At 32.4% G+C, this 16,890-nt stretch overlaps 1 protein-coding gene across 1 annotated transcript; it reads right to left on the bottom strand.

Moving 5' to 3' along the window:
* Positions 1 to 10,176: 10,176 nt before the first annotated feature.
* On the bottom strand, positions 10,177 to 11,771 carry LOC107874690 (CASP-like protein 1F1). Its single transcript, XM_016721447.2, has 3 exons — positions 11,475 to 11,771; positions 11,246 to 11,369; positions 10,177 to 10,616 (listed from the first exon to the last, which is right to left on the bottom strand). Exons 1-3 carry the CDS (start codon positions 11,672 to 11,674, stop codon positions 10,395 to 10,397), a joined length of 546 nt encoding a protein of 181 aa, XP_016576933.1. The 5' UTR covers positions 11,675 to 11,771; the 3' UTR covers positions 10,177 to 10,394.
* Positions 11,772 to 16,890: the final 5,119 nt, after the last annotated feature.

Genomic DNA, 16,890 nt, shown 5'->3' on the forward strand with positions numbered 1-16,890 from the left:
TTGTTATCCAACCAAACGGACCCTTAGTTCTGAAAAGGGTAAGTAATGAAGAACAGTACACATGGTGTATATATGGGCAATTATAAAACTCTCATTTTCAAATCCCATACAGGCTGCTGGTGGGGTGGTCCTGCATGTCTAAGAGGGTGAATTCAAGTGGTTGCAGTCTATGGCTAATGGCCAAAGGGATTTGGTCCCACCTTATAACCTCCTAATTTGACGTTCAAGAAGCAGTCCTGCATGACACCATGCCTTATTTGTTTACGTTTTCAATGGCTTTCGATATATTAAAACTTATTGACACGATTAATTTAAATTCATATTAAGTAGATTCATTTTAAGAGGTTAATTTGGCTCATTTTATACTGAGAAGCTTCTATTTTGCATACCTTGAACTTGAATACCTCTCATTAGGGATTAGAAAATTAACCAATTATTCCACCATATCCCTTGGTGGTTAATTATCTGCTATATATTATTTGCATTGTCTCCCTTGTTGTTTTCCTTCTTGGATATCTTGTAAAGTTTTCAATTAAATTGTGGGGGGAGGGGGGAGGGGGGAGGGGAGAGGGGGAGGGGTGGGTAGGTTGAGAGGTATATGTATAGAAAGTGAAGGTGACATTGATATTTAATAAGGTGGTATCCCCTTGTGTAGTTGTGCAAATTCTAGACTAGGTCTATTGGTCCCAAGATGCTATTCCCTAGTAATTATGTGTGTTTGTTTAGCATTTGTATTCTTTTTGTAATACCACATAGTCTAATCGGTTCAACAGAATTCTTCAGCTTTGACTTAAACTCTATATTTGTCTATTAAAAACTCATATTTACGTATAAAGAATTTGTTCAGAATTGATAAACTTAAAATTTGGCTCCGCATTTGTAATAACTAGAAGAAGGTAGCTAGACGACATATTTTTATTGTCCTCTCAAATTTATTGTTGTTGTCTTGACATTCTGCAATCCTTTTCTACCATATGCATGTATAGAAAAAACAACGTACATATGGAGCTAACTCTCCTTTAGGGAAAACAAAAGAGAGCAACCAATAGCATTATTGCTTTCTTCAAACCAAAACAGAAAATATATTTATGTAAAATACAAAAACATAACACATGTTGGTTTCCACAAAAAATAATTTGAGATCCTCATTCAAATGAACTTATCCTAATTCAAATAGAAGGGGCCGGACAGTGGAAAAGATCAGTAGAGAATGGACAACTGTTATAGAACGGACAAGAATAAGCAATACCACAAACAAAAGAAAACAAGATGAACGCACAGGTTTTACGTGAAAATTCTTGACGGGAAAAAACACGGACAGGGGAGGAGGATATTCACTATAATAGAGAGGAATACAAAGAGGAGACGAAAGTCTCAATGACGTTAAAACCGCTCAAAAAACAACCCACTAGATCGCACTTATATAATACGTGTGTACAAATAAATCCTAAGCCCTAAAACCTCCACAAACCCCCAAAAAAATCTCAAACATGGGTCGCACCGTGATCTTTTCAAGGCCGGATGAACAAAGTTCGGATCACAAACTCTAACACCAACAAATTGGCTCAAAATCACAAATTTCACAAAACCAAAATCAGGGGCGGCCGATCTAGAAGCCGACTTACAAGTTCACGTGAACTTATTAATAGCCTTTACCTAAATCTTGTATATACATTAAGAAATCTATTAAACATGTACAAATATTTGATTGTAAATTCAGTTATTATTATCAAAATTCATAAATTTTAAATTCTGAATCTGCCCGATGAAATTGATTACAAGTGACACCAAAAAAAAAAAAAGTCATTCTTCCAAGTCCAAACAATATTTTTATTGTGAATGAGACTTAAGAATGAACCATTGTGTCACCCATCCCTCCTTCGTCCTCTGCATGCATGTAACTGTTGCAGTTGAATTAAAATATATAATAATGTTGGATAGAAGACATGTTCAACCGTCAAGATTCGATGTTCCAAATTATCCCTTTCTTCTTACAATTGACTCAATGCACCAACTACCAAAACTTTCAGCCTCAAATAAACACTCAAAAATAGGATACATATATGCATGCTTAATATTAAACTGCTTAATTCTAAGTATTGTTTTATTTTTCTCAAGCAGAACAAATTAATATGCATGTCTACCCCAAAAACATACTAAGTGATACCCTTGTTTCAATACTTTTTTCTCCAAAAATGAGTAGACAATCACTGTCATTCAAGATCCATTCACCAATCTCATTATAATTTACTCATATTTTCATTTTAATTGTACTATTTTTCCCTTAAGAGCTCCGACCTTTTTTTTTTTCTCCCGACTCGAACCCCACAACCTTAAGATTGGAGATGAAAGCTGCTTACCACCACCTGAGCAACCTCATCTTGTCATTTTAATTATACTATATTTATTGTAATTCCTTATTGTTTTCTTATGTGAAATTAAAGAAAATCTGTACCACAAGTTACACACATGGAAAATAGCTAGCAATTATTGTTATCACGGCAGGCAAATTCACAAATTCATCATCCTTGAACTGAAAAGTATGGTTGGGAACGATTGCCTCAAATTAATTTAGCATATGTAACTTGCACATTGAGAGGAATATATATCATGGCCTCTTCATATTGAATAAGTAACACTTTGAAAAAATATCTGAGAGTAATAGAGACTAAACTAAAGTACGTGTATCATGTTACCACAATAATATATCTCATATTTGGAAATGCATCGGAACATGATATATACATATAAAATTTAATGTTGGATATAAATGGAATTAAATGTCAGTATAATAAAATTTTACACTATATATATAAGTGAGATTTGATCTAGTACCTTCATCGTGATGATGTTTCATGTTCTTTTTCCTGAGATTGAATCTCTTTAATATGGGACGTCACAATTATATATGTGCATGAAAGATAAGGTCTTGCATGACGAAAAATAGCCTCTTTTGATAACCGCAGATGACCGGCAAAAAACCATATAGGAGCTTGGGGAAATGCTGCATTATATATCTGCACATTATATCTAAACTCCTGAATGGGTATTTAACCAGTCATCCTTGGCTATCAAAGCAGGCTATTTATCTTCGTACAAGACCTCTCTTCCTCATCAGCAACGGACAACTTCTATCGCTAAACAGAAAAAGTTGCACATGACATATATGGAAACAGAAGATCTATTATTTGAAGACTTAATGAAGATGATCAAATCCTATATAAAGAGATTTTAATTAGCAAGTCTCATCCTTGGCTAACAAATTCGGCTCTTTATCTTCATACAAGACCTCTCTTTCTTTAATTTCTACTCATCATTGGGCTCTCTCATTGATTACTCATCCAAAACAGACTATATATAGGCAAGATTTTTATTAGTGTGTGTGTTGGGGGGAGGAGGATTATATTAGAGCTTAATTATATAATAAGCTACTAGCTAGTACATGTGTTATTTTCCAGGTTACTAATTAATCCTATTTAGAATTATGAATGATTACTTATAGTTATCTTTTAGGTGACCTGATAATGTAAAGTGACATCACAACTTAGTACCGCTTCGCTTTAACCACGTGTTGTTCTTCTATATTTGAAATTGTATATATATATGATGAATGAATCAATTAATTATCCTCAACAAAACCGAAGGAACATATTCTTGTTCGTGTAAGGGACCAGCCATATCTCCTGAAAAAAAAATAAAAAAATTCATTCGTGTATATATATATATATATGATGTTTATACTTTATACTAAATAGAGATGTTGACTTAAAGCAAATAATACGAGGATAAAGATGAGAAGAATGGACGGAAGTAAGTGCGTAAGGCATATTTTGATTATCTACAACTTGTAAATTCAAGAATATAACTATAATCTAACAGCTAAAAGATTAGCTCCTTAATTACTAAGGTTGAAGCATGACTACAATTACATTAGGCTAGATATGTTTCTAATTACGGCCTTTGATTGAATTGAATTCATCAATTTAAGCATACTAATTAAAGAACTTTCTAATAACTAAAACACATTTATCACCGTTCCAAACGCTATTATTAGTGTCCTGTACTCATGTTCAATGATGACTCTCACTCCTGAGCCACCTGAGCCCCTTGTGAGCCTTGCCATGTTGGTGCTACCCAACAATCCCCCTCCCAATGCCTGTCGGACTCATGCAACAGGTTTTTCTTGGAAATCAAATCCATGACATTGGTTCTGATACCATTTGCTAGAATCAAGCGTTTACCATCATGTCAAAAGCTATATTATGTAGCAAAGACGCAACTTTATTTCTTAACTAAGCCCACCAATCAAATACATGTTTGATTATGACTCCAACCCGCATCACTCCAACCATTTGTGGCCCTTGCCATATGTAGGATATTAGTTGGCATTACCAAACACTTATTGTTACTAGCGTGTAGTGGGTGATTTGGGCAATTTAAGTTGTTAATGTAACTTAGTATACCAAGCTGTATTTTTTCATTACTTTCTTTGTCATAATTTATGTAGCATTTTTCAAATTTTGAGAGTCAACCAGTTTTTCTTTGGCCACAATTTATTGTATGAACTTTTTAAATATTTTCGAATTGTTAATTATTTTGATTTATAGTACTTTTTATGATCTGATTTATAATACTTTTTAGGTAGTTTTTAAAGAAGTAAATGTTATTCCAAAGCAACTTAAAGATTCTATATATGCATTTACGGTCATTCAAAGCGCTTAAATTAATTATAACAATAACTGTATTTATGGTAGGATAAAAGTACTTGATGAATAATTCTTAAAAATCGAATTCTAACTATGTATTATTCTATATTGACTTACATTAATTATCAGTTGTTATTCTCCAAATTAAAATTGACACATTTGAAGCAAAGCAAGTTGTCTGTTTGACATTCCCCTGATCACTTGAAATGATTTCAAGGAGCTAGAATAAAAGGAAGAGAATAAATAATTCAGGGGTTGAAATTTGATCATCATCTCATGTCCATTAAGGTCCAAATAGAATGGATGAAGTCAAATCCTTTTTATTCTCTCATGACTTTACGATTGCATTAATATTCCAATACTATGGATCACATTATCTCTGCAATATCCAGAAATTTTTGTCGATTATCTCTTTTTGAAATGCATGGTTAATAAAAGATCATCCTTCATTACTCTTGTAACTTATTGATCTACGAGCTCACGATCTAAAGGTTCCATTTTTAAGCAAATTGAAAATCTTATAGAAAAATTTTAGATTGAGGCATAAAATCTGGTTAACTTTGGACGACGGTCTAATATTTTATTAATTTTTGAAAATTAAATAAGAGCTTTAAAAAGAACATTTCGGTAAATCAAACTTTGGTATTATATCTAAGAGTATATAGAGATGTCAAAACAAGTTGATCCCTATGAGCGAGTCGCGGGCTAAGACAGGTCAGTCCTTAACTTTTATTTCTTTTGGCAGAATACATATACAGGTCCCTAAACTATTTGACTTTTTCCGTATAGACACCTCAATTAAGCCATGTACCTATTGAACCCTTTACTCCTTCACAAAACGTGTCAATTGAGTCCAATCGTTGACTTGGCATGGGATGTGTAATACACTCTCCATTAGAGAGTGCGAAACCATAATTCATCAATATATATATATATATAAACCCAACCAATGAAAAAAAACAACATTAAAGAATTTTTTTTAAAAAAGAAAGTCATCATCTTCTTCTTCATATCTTCTTCTCCATTAATGGCTTCTTTAAAATTCATTCATATATAAGTTGAGTGAGAAACCATAATTAATCAAATAATTAAACATAAAGAAACCCAACCAATAAAAAAAACACATTAATGAAATTTAAAAAAAAAATAGCCATCATCTTCTTCTCCATTAATAGCTTCTTTAAAAATCATTCATATATAAGTTGAGTGAGAAATCATAATTAATCAAAAAAATTAAACATAAAAAATTCCAATCAATAAAGAAAAACACATTAAAAAAAAAAATAATCATCATTTTCTTCTCCATATCTTCTTCTCCATTAATGGTTTCTTTAAAAATCATTCATATAGAAGTTTTCTTTTAAAATATGGGATTTATAATTTTATTTGGTGTAGTAAAAATAAGTTATTGATACAAGAAGAAGAATAAGATTAAAAAAAAAAAACAAACTTTAACGGTTTGTCCTCAATCGTAGAGGAAGGGGCGTTTGGAAGAAAAGGGTTGCTGGGGTGCGTGGGGTGTATTAATTTTTATTTTTTTAATTTAGATTTAATTATCTTAAAAAATTATTTTTATAATTATTTTAAATTAAAATATCACGTGTCATTCTTTGATTTGTCACTTTGCCACATTATTGGCGTGTGTATTACACGCAGTTTATATTTTTTGCCACGTTAGTAGATTGGGCTCAATTGATACGTTTTGTGAATGAGTAAAGGATTCTACAGCTACATGGCTTAATTGGGGTGTCTATACGAAAAAAGTCGAATAGTTGAGGAGTCTGTATATGTATTCTTCCATTTCTTTTTCTTTCGAAATAACATTTTCTAAGTGATTTTTGGTATAATCTGAAGATTTTTTTAGTCTTAAATAGAACTCACTACCACATCATTTTTGCACAAACTCACATTACAAAAACAAATAGATTATTTTCTTTCTTCAAGAATCCAAATTACTTAAAAAGAAATTCAATATAATATAATTTTTATGAATAAAAAAGTAAAACTCTATTTTATTTTATTTTTAGTTTACTGCTTAAGTATTTAGTATTCATTACTTTTTGTAGTTATTTTTTATTATGTAAAGGATAAATCTCAATCCTTTTGGAGTTAATTACTCTCTATTCCAACTTTTTTCAAAATTACTAAATATTCATGATTTAATCTATATTGATATATCACTTAATTTTATACGGAATACATTATATTCTTTTGGGAAAATCACTTAATTTTATCGCATTCTTCTATGATGTATCCTAACTTTTCGTTAAAATCCAAAATTTATGTAATTATCTGAAAGGATTAAGATTTTAAATAGTTATGATAAATTAAAGTAATTGTATGACGCAATTTTTCCTTCTATTAATTTACTTTTGATTTTTCAAAAGTATAACTATTCTTCTTGGGCTCAGCACACTTGAGGTTAGACTGTTGAACCTCACTTTGAAATGGGCTGAAATTTTTTTTTAGCCCAATCCACTTAAATAAAGGGTTTGGATTGGATCGGCCTCGCAGGTCAAAGCCACTTTGACAGCTCCATAATTTAACTTGGGCCCCTTCTCCAATAGTCCACCCTTGCAAGAAACTGGGACCAGAGACCTACTGGGTTTCTTTCCGAAAAAATTACATAACTTAACAAATATGGACAAACAACACAAATATAAAATGTTTGACCCCTAATTATTTGTCAAAATAATTAGCTTTGATACGCAATACAAATTTGGGATGTATTTGAGTAACACAACTGTTATATACTAAAGTAATTGCTCAAATATACAATAAAATTTTCGGATGCATCTTGTATTAGATACTGAAGTAATTGCTCAGATATACAATACAAAATTTGGGTGCTTCTGAGATGCAAAACTTAAAAAAAGTCTGGATACACAGGGGCGGGTGTATCTAAGATACATAACTTTAAAAAAACCTAGATACGCAGACTAAATTTATGTATATTTGAGATACACGGGTCTAAGATACACACGATTTTTCTTTACTCGATTTGTTTTGTAATTTAATTTAAAGTCAAAAGAATTTTTGTAAATAACACTCTTATATTTGACTATTTCATTAATTATCCAACAAACGTCCCTAGTTAACTACTCATCACAAGGTAATTTTAAAAAATTGAAGAGCCAGATGTTAGCGTACTAACAATATACATGTCATTTAGTACACCGGATGGAATAAGTAAAAATATTCCACTCTCCATATAGGATAGTAATTCCACCATTTAATTAGTACATATGATGAGATAACACAGTCTCAAAATTAATTAATCCACATATCAAACATCAGATAAAGTTAATCTCAAAATTTATCTGATTTTTTTTTTTTCCATTCGATGTACCAAACAACCCCTACCCCTAGTTTACTAGATTAGTTAACAATCATCTTATTGGAACAACTACAAAGATGCAATGGCGTGTTAGATGAAGTGACTCATTTATTAGGTGAATAAGATATGAGATGAGACACCTTAACAACTCTCTTTTTCCTCAAACGTATACACAAGTAGAAATTAGTGACTTACAGTTAATTAATTAACTCATTCCCATTTGATGTAATAAGTTATACATAATTTTGTTACGAGCCAAACATTGTATAAGTCATTCTAAATTACATATCATGATGTTTTCTTTATGCATCATACAAAACTACTCTTTAAGAGTTTTAGCCAAAGCGTTTGCTGGTGATGTTGAAGTTTGCAAAACTACGACTCAAGGGTACATGCACGTTTCTCTCCTTCATGTATTCATTTTTTGAATATTAATATGTAAAGGTTAATGTCATATGGATCAATATATATAGCCTTGGCTTGGTGATGACCTTTATACTTAAAAAAACAGGTCATCATTAGGAAATGAGATTTTTAGATCACTTATAAATTGAATAGAAAAAAACGACACTTTCAGATCTCTATGCGTAGGAATGAAGATCTTTTGTAAGATCTTGTATATAAAAGACATACCAAACCAATTCTGCCTGCTCTGTGTCATATTTTTCATGCATGCGTTTTGTACTTTGAATGTCACAACGAGGTACAGATAAGAGAGTACCGGAAATGATATAATATAATATAATGTGTAGAGGCCAATTTACGATTTTGATTCAATAATACATAAGGTTATTGTGATGCTCTTTCTAACACTATACTCCTCTGTTGATTTGTGTGTGTATACATATAACTAGTATTTATATATGATCAGTGGAAGTTGGTGAATGCATATATATGAACCAATAATATTTTTCATCCTTGTATATATGATTGTGGAACCCTTCTTTCTTATATAATAGTTCTGAATAATCCAGAATGTCTCCATGTCATAGTAGATTCACATCCTCTTGCCTCAAATCAAACCAAGAGAAAGAATCAGAACCACTTCATTATCTCACCGTTTCATTTTAATATCTACAAAAGTATTATGCTTTTTGAAAAAAAAAAATGTAATTCAATGCCAGGCAGCCAGATTAAATATAATAGAAGAAAAATCAGATCTCATAATATTAATGATTCAAGCACGATATTAAAATTTTAATTTTTGTGTCATAATAGAATTGGACTTTATTTTTAATTAAAAAGATATGATCCAATTAAATCATGCAACGAACCTTGCAAGAGTATAGGACAGATGGAAGCTGTATGCCTCTATATTCTCATAGCCATAAAGACTTATAGGACAGATACAAGTCCTATAATTTGTTATTTTAATTTATAAATTCCATTCTGCTATAAATACATTATTAAAAAAACTCAGAATGTAGAATAAATTAGTTGTTTAGATACAATTTGGCATTAGAGATTAGGTACGAGACACATTTAACGTGTTCCATGAGCTTTATTTTCAATCTTTGATATTAATACTCCAATGTCCCATATTAATTGTCAAAATTACTAAAAATATTCATCTTTAAAACAAAACCAAGCTAGAATATAGAATTTTAGTTCAGGTCACTTCTTATCTTACGTTATTCGTGATGACACCTATTAATTGCTTTTGAAAGTAATCACTATTAATCCCAATGTATAAATATTGTAAACATTGAATAGTTTTAAAAATGTTGGAGTTAACCTTATTCTTGTACACATCTTAGTCAAATGAGAAAACTGCATATATATATATGCATTAATTCCTATGTGTATTGATATACTCTGCTTGAAAAATACCAGAATTTTGCACGAATTAAAGATGGATTTCTGTTAGTTACTAACAAATAATTAGTGACAAAGTAATTACATTTTTTTTTTTTTTGGGGGGGGGTGGGGGGGGGGGGGTTGTGATATATTGATGAAGTAACGTTTGCATGACTGATCTAAATACTTCCCTAAACGTATGGTACTCTTTCTTTCTTGTTTTTTTTTTGACATAAATCAAATCAGTTAGATGCCACTCTCAATTTTACATAAGCAAATAGCTACCAATTGATCTACTATTGCTAATTCTTAATTAGTACTTAGTACCCAGTAATATGTCCCCAATCCCTTTTATATTCAAAACTATCCAACACACAGAAAATTCAATAAATGTACAAAGTACAAGGAAGTTACAAAACAGAAACTATGCATAATATAATTCTGTACATATTTAAAGTAGGTAGCAACTAGAAGCAAGTAATGACTACACCAAAAGCAAAAACAAACTACAACACTACATAATCAGCATTTTGTTTGTACTTGTTAATGAAGTGTTAAACTTGGATATTTCTGGATTGATTTGCAGAGATTATAGTGAGGCAGAGGTAGAGGAGCACTGCAACGTAAGAGAGAATGACACTATTTGTAACTTTGTGACAGAATTTGGAAACATGATCACAAATGGGCATCCATCCTGAATGGCTCTCTCCATAATTCCCCACATATCCAATTGCTGTTGCTGCTGCACATCCAGCCAGTAGCAATCCCATCATAATCTGAACTCACAACAAAAAATTTCATCACTTTTTCAAAATTTAGAGACCATATAAAATGACATGCATTTAAATGAAGCGACATAGACAAAAATTAGTATAATGAATGTGTATACATTATACCTGATTATATACACTTATTACAGATATTGTAAAGTGAATAAATACTTGTTATATATTGAAGCACACCAAATAACAGTTGCATTCATATACTGTATCACCATCTATACCAAATGAAGGAATTATCACAAATTAAAGTTTTTTACTCAAAACTTATATCCTCCTCATCAACAACTAGAAAAATGCATTGTAAGTGACGTTTAGGTTTATGCCTCTTAAGGAAAGAAAGAAATCACGAGAGGACAAGGCATTAAATGCATATTGAGTGACTTTAAAATACTTCCAAACAATGCAAAAGGGTTATGTTGCTCGGACTCTAAAAAAAAATTGTCAGATTTTTATTCAAGTTGCACCGCATTTGCGGGCAGCGGGTTTTGAGAAAGGGCAGGACGACAAGGTTTTTTGGTTAGAAATTTTCCCAGATCTAGTGATTATTTGTTCATTCACAAATGATCATTAGAGATTATTAATAAAGCCAAATAAATAAATAAATAAATAAAAGTTGGACGTACCATATCATGAAGGAACAAGAAAAAATAATTCTTTGGATCAAGCCTTTTAAGGCAAACAACAGTGGCAAAAAACAAGGACAATACAGAGAAGACACATCCTATTATATTTGCAATAGCAAAGAACCTGCAAAAATATCAAATAAGTAACATATTAATTACTAACAAAATTCAGAATTTTCAAAGAAAATTAAACGTCATAAAATTAATTTTATTTTTCATGTAGGCTTACTTGAAAGCTGGAGAATAACTATAACGTGCATCCATTTCAATGCCATAAACAATAGCGGTCTGTTGGCTGTTGAGAATAAGCAAAGTGGCAGCCAATGTGAATGCAATGGCCAAAATTCTCAATAAAATTTGGGCACCAAATGAACATTTGTGAGATTTCAAAGGTGGGTTTTGCCTATTTTTTGCACCATTGTTTTCCATTTTTTCTCTCTTTTTGGGATCTCAAGCAAACACAAGAAGTGAATGGGGACGTGGGGAAGTGGGTATTAGAGGAGGTATTTATAGAGTGAAAATAGTGGGGAAAGAGAGAGAATTTCAAGTTAATGGATCACTTTAAAACCGACAAAAAGGCAAGGAAGTTTAAAGAATGTTGTACTTAATTAATAACAAAAATAGATCAACAAAAATGCATTAATTCTCGGGAAAAATAGACCAAAATTGTTTTAATTGTTATTAGTCCATTTAGTTCACTACTTTAAAAATAGATATTCATTTTTTACTTATTCAAAAATCAAGAAATACTTCTAATTTGTCCTTTTTTTAAGCATCTATAGTCATTCCATTAATAATTTGATTCATTTGCATAAGGGATAAAAAAATAGAACTTCCTCCGTTCCATTTTATTCGTCTTTGTCATTTTTTATTAATCAGGATATGTTAATTTTTTTTTTCTTTTTTACTTTTAGTATTAATTATTTTTTCTTCAAATTAAAATATAAATATCATTTTAATAGAGATACTATGATAAAATAATCATGCTATTAATTTTTTTTTTAATTAATGTATATGTTAAATTGGACGAGTAAAATGAGACGGAAGTATAATACTTTTGCGATAACATATAATGATTGTCTTTATCTTTTATTTAGTTACATGCTTTAGTTAGTCAGAAAATTATTACATAAAATATATGGTGGGACCAAACAAATAAAGAAATAAGATTTAGATGGGGTTTTGGTGATAAATTAGGAGCCGGTTTAATTGTTCCTATATAATGGCCTTCAATTTAGTGACTTTAGCCAGTAAATTATGCAAGATTTTGTCATAATCCAGTAGTCAAAATGTCGTAAGTTCGAACCCAATTCATTTTTTTTTTTTTTTGACTAAGCTGTCAATTATAGTCTTCCATCAAGTTAATTAACTATGTAGAAGAAAAAGTCATCTTTTATTTAATTACTCATCAAGAGAAATTAACCAACCAATAATCAATTTGTGACAAATTGGAAGCTAGACATCTAATCTTTCAGAAAGGTCAGATTTCAAAACTAATTTCTCTAGTGAAATGGTAGTAAAGTTGTCATAAATTTCGATGAGTGCATGAACGTAGTGAAACTTCCTTTATGGATGCCATCAAATTCGTTCGTTTTTTTATGCAAAAGGAGCAAAAGAAAATGTTTGACATTTAGGTGCTCCATTTCAGTTTTGTCAAAGATGTGTATCAACCTTTCTGTCTTGTAACTTTTTGTTTGCCCTCATTTGTCTCCACGGCATATAATATATTTCAGTGGCTCAGTCTTTCACTTAATTTCGCCAATTACGAAAGTGTTAGTGCAACGCGTTTTCTTTTTCATTTTTTTGCGCTAAAAGGAGGTTGGTTCTTAGTGAGTCCATCTTTTCTCAAAAATTTATAAAAATCAAAGAAAAAAAAAATAAAAGTTAAATTAAATCAACTGCATGGTTCAACTGGCTCCTGCCACTACCCTAACTAAACGCCACAAAATCCTCACCACCATCTTATTATAATCGTTTTAGGTACTTCGAGGGATACATGACATAAGGAAATGTTAATTTTGGACAACATGCATCAAAATAATGAATAAAATGGAGATAATTTTTTTTTCTCTTATTTTAACAAATTGAATAATGTGTGGCAACTGTAATAACACTATGTCTAAATTAGAACAAGTACGAGTCTGACAAAATTCAGCAGATTTAATTTAAATTTCATATATAAAAGAGAAATTTGCTTGAAATATAAACTATGAACCCGGTGCATAAATGGGTTATTGTAGGTTCGGTAGCAAGCAAGGGGTGGTTACCAAAATTCATAAAATTTCAAATTTTGATTTCGCCGAAAAGAATACAAAATTTACTTTCTTCGACAAGTATATTAATACTGCAATTTCAAGAATATAAGCAAAAATTATTAATTTACTCTCTAAACAATAATAGAGAGTGCAATAGTTTTGTCACACCCCTTTTTCGTCTCCAAAAAATGGTTATAAATTAATGTTCGAAAGGGTTTTAATTATTAAAGTGACAAAAGATGAAAATTTGTTTCGAAAAAGGATTATTTTTAACAATCAAAATTCAGAGTCGCCACTCGGCATAAATCGGGTGTGTCGAGTCACCCATGGATATCCTTTTTCAAAATGGTTTTGACTCTTTAATACTGGTTTGCGAATAGAGATTCCGACTAAGGAATTCTGTTGACCGAGGGGAAGGTGTTAGGCACCCCTCGATCCCGTGGTTTGACCATGGTCACTTGGCAGAGAGTATCGACTATTTTTGGCACTAAGAAATGTATAAACCGCACGAAAAAACACGTAAAATAATCGAACAACACAAAACAATCCAAAATGTAAAGTCCAGTCCAATTATTACAACCCGAAATAAAAAGGGACTGAAAGTAAACCTACGTTAATCCTAAACTAATGCTCTACCCGACGCCCCGGGCCTTCACCACGAACGTCCTCCGAGTACTTGATATCTCGGGGCATTCCCCGGTGAATAAATATATATACAGATACTTCGGGGCATTCCCCGGCCAAATTATACAATTGAATTAAATACGATAAACTAGAAAGAAACATTCACACGCACATTCCAACATCCAACCAAAACATCAATCTTAAATTCTTGTCTACCCGAACCTATATTGCCTATCCATTTCAACCTAAACACGATCCAATCATGTTCACAAATTTAAAATTTTATTCCAGACTAAACAGAACAACCGACGAACTAACATTAATCTAAAATCATTCTTTTTATCAATTTCTCGATCCCGCCCCGCTAACTTCCTTTTTTATCAATCACATTACGCATATAATCATCACATCAGAACTTAAATAAAAATCCACCAACCATGGTTGCATCAACATAATCAAGACTATTCAACAAATCAAGGTAAAGAAAAGGGAGTTAAGAAAGTGGACCTTTCGATAATCAATTTCAGTTGAATAATGATGTTAAAGAAGCCCGAATTTCAAATCCTGAATAGAAGACCTCAATCGAAAAAACTCCCAAGCTCGGTATCGCCAAAATTAAAGCTCTAAACTTGATAGACTGCTTTCGTCGATAATAGGGAAATTCCAAAATCCAAAATCCTCAAACAGAGAACCCCAATGACGAATAAACCCAATCAGTGTCCCGCAATCGCTATTCGAACAGATTTCAAACCAATAAGAAAACAACAAAGTGAAACTCAAAACTAAATGTTGACTCGACTTTTCTCGAAAGATCCAAAATACGATATCAATAATAATTCTCCAAAAAACAGACAAACCCGAAGCACCTTTAAAATTCGATAGACAACTGACCCCGATCGAAACTGTATTCGGGTGAGCGAACAACAACTAAAACAAACCAAAACAGTCAGACCCCGGCCTGATGTCGATGATGAAAATGCAAAATGGGAGAACCCCAACACTCCAATATGCAATAGAAACTAAAAACCAGTATAAACTAAGCTAAAATCGTAAGAATGTGAAACTCAGACCGGATTCTGATAAGTTTGGAGGTGTTAGCGACGACTTTGATGCAATTTCGGTGAGTAGGTCACCGAAAAAGGTGACCCACTCACGAAACCTATGTTTTTGGTGAGATTTGAGGGCGTGGCTTGTGATTTCAAGGGAGATGTGTGTGCAATTTTTGTGTATCTGTGTGCGTGTGTTGCGAAAGAAAGGAGGAAGAAAATAAAAAAATGGTATTTCTATGGCCTATTTTACATGTTTTTTTGTGTGTGTTTTTCGTATGTTTAGAGTGACGATGGGAGGGGGTTAATTCTTTGTATATGTTTATCAGCCCTCTATTTCGTATGTGAGTGTGTGTGCGTGAGTTGTTTTTTTTTTCTATTGTAGTGGTTAGATGTATATAGAATGTGGGGGGGTATGGTAGGGTAGTGGTGAGGTGGGGTAGAGTTTGTTAGGATAGGGTAGGTAGGTGTTGTTTTTTAATTGGAGGGATAAGGGTTAGGTGTCTATTTTTGTTTGGGTAGGTTGCTAGTAAGACAAAATTAGTTAGGGGATTGTTATTTTTGTTATTTGTGGAGGGATTATCACACGAGTGAGGGTACACGGTAGGATAAGGTAAAAAAGGGGTAAAACGACATCGGGGAGGGACGAAATTAGGTGTCTCCATCATGCCCCCTTTGAATGTAAACATGAAGTGTTTTCAGACAAAGAAATAGACAGCGAGACCAAATTTTGACCCGACCATTATCCAAAGAAAGAAACAGAAGGAAGAAGGACAACCGGGTTTTGACTTAAGACATCCCACCTACTCACATTATGAGAGGATCCAGTGACAAGTATCTCAACTTTTGAAAGGAGATGGACTATACCGAGTTGGAGAGTCGAGTGAGGTTCCATCGAGTTTTCGATCCGCGGCTCTGTCATTACATCAAAAAATAAAAATTTAACAAGTTAAAACATAAATGAAATTACAAAATCCTATTTATACAACATCTGTTGGCTCATGACTCGACTTTTATCACCCTATTCTTCAGGCGGGCTCCTGACTTGCCATTTCTTCCAACCTGTTGCTTGGCTTTCAATTGCTTCGCTTTGTTGCTTGACTTTTCGTTTCTTCACCTTATTCTCCATGCGGGCTCCTGACTTGCTATTCTATCACTTTGTTGCTTGACTTTTCATTTCTTCACTCTGTTCTCCAAGGGCTCCTGACTTGCTATTTCATCACCCTGTTCTTCAGGCGGACTCCTGAAACCCAAAATTAAAACTAGAACGAAAATTATTCCAAACAAAATATAGTAAAGTAGTATTTCATTTTTGAAAGCGTTATCCCATTTTCCAGGAGGGTCCTCAACAGCAAGTAAAGTCCCATTTTTCAGGAGGGTCTTGAACATAAAGTAAAATCTCATTTTTCAGGAGGGTCCTGAACAGCAAGTAAAATCCTATTTTTCAGAAGGGTCCTGAACAAAAGTAAAATCCCATTTTTAAGGAGGGTCCTGAACATAAAGTAAGATCCCATTTTTCAGGAGGGTCCTGAACAGAAAGTAAAATCCCATTTTTCAGGAGGGTCCTGAACAGCAAGTAGAATCCCATTTTTCAGGAGGGTTCTGAACAGAAAGTAAAATCCCATTTTTCTGGAGGGTCCTAAACAGAAAGTAAAATCCTATTTTTCAGGAGGGTCCTGAACAGAAAGTAAAATCCCATTTTTCAGGAGGGTCCTGAACA

This window comes from Capsicum annuum, chromosome 6 (genome assembly GCF_002878395.1).
Source record: "Capsicum annuum cultivar UCD-10X-F1 chromosome 6, UCD10Xv1.1, whole genome shotgun sequence".
Taxonomy (NCBI): domain Eukaryota; kingdom Viridiplantae; phylum Streptophyta; class Magnoliopsida; order Solanales; family Solanaceae; genus Capsicum; species Capsicum annuum.

What these genes read in the sequence shown, in the direction of transcription:
- LOC107874690 (XM_016721447.2), bottom strand. Translation starts at nt 11,674, where the DNA reads ATGGAAAACAATGGTGCAAAAAATAGGCAAAACCCACCTTTGAAATCT. An exon ending in AGTTATTCTCCAGCTTTCAA is followed by an intron (nt 11,370 to 11,474) that starts GTAAGCCTACAT and finishes ATATTTTTGCAG; the next exon opens with GTTCTTTGCTATTGCAAATA. An exon ending in TCTTGTTCCTTCATGATATG is followed by an intron (nt 10,617 to 11,245) that starts GTACGTCCAACT and finishes TTGTGAGTTCAG; the next exon opens with ATTATGATGGGATTGCTACT.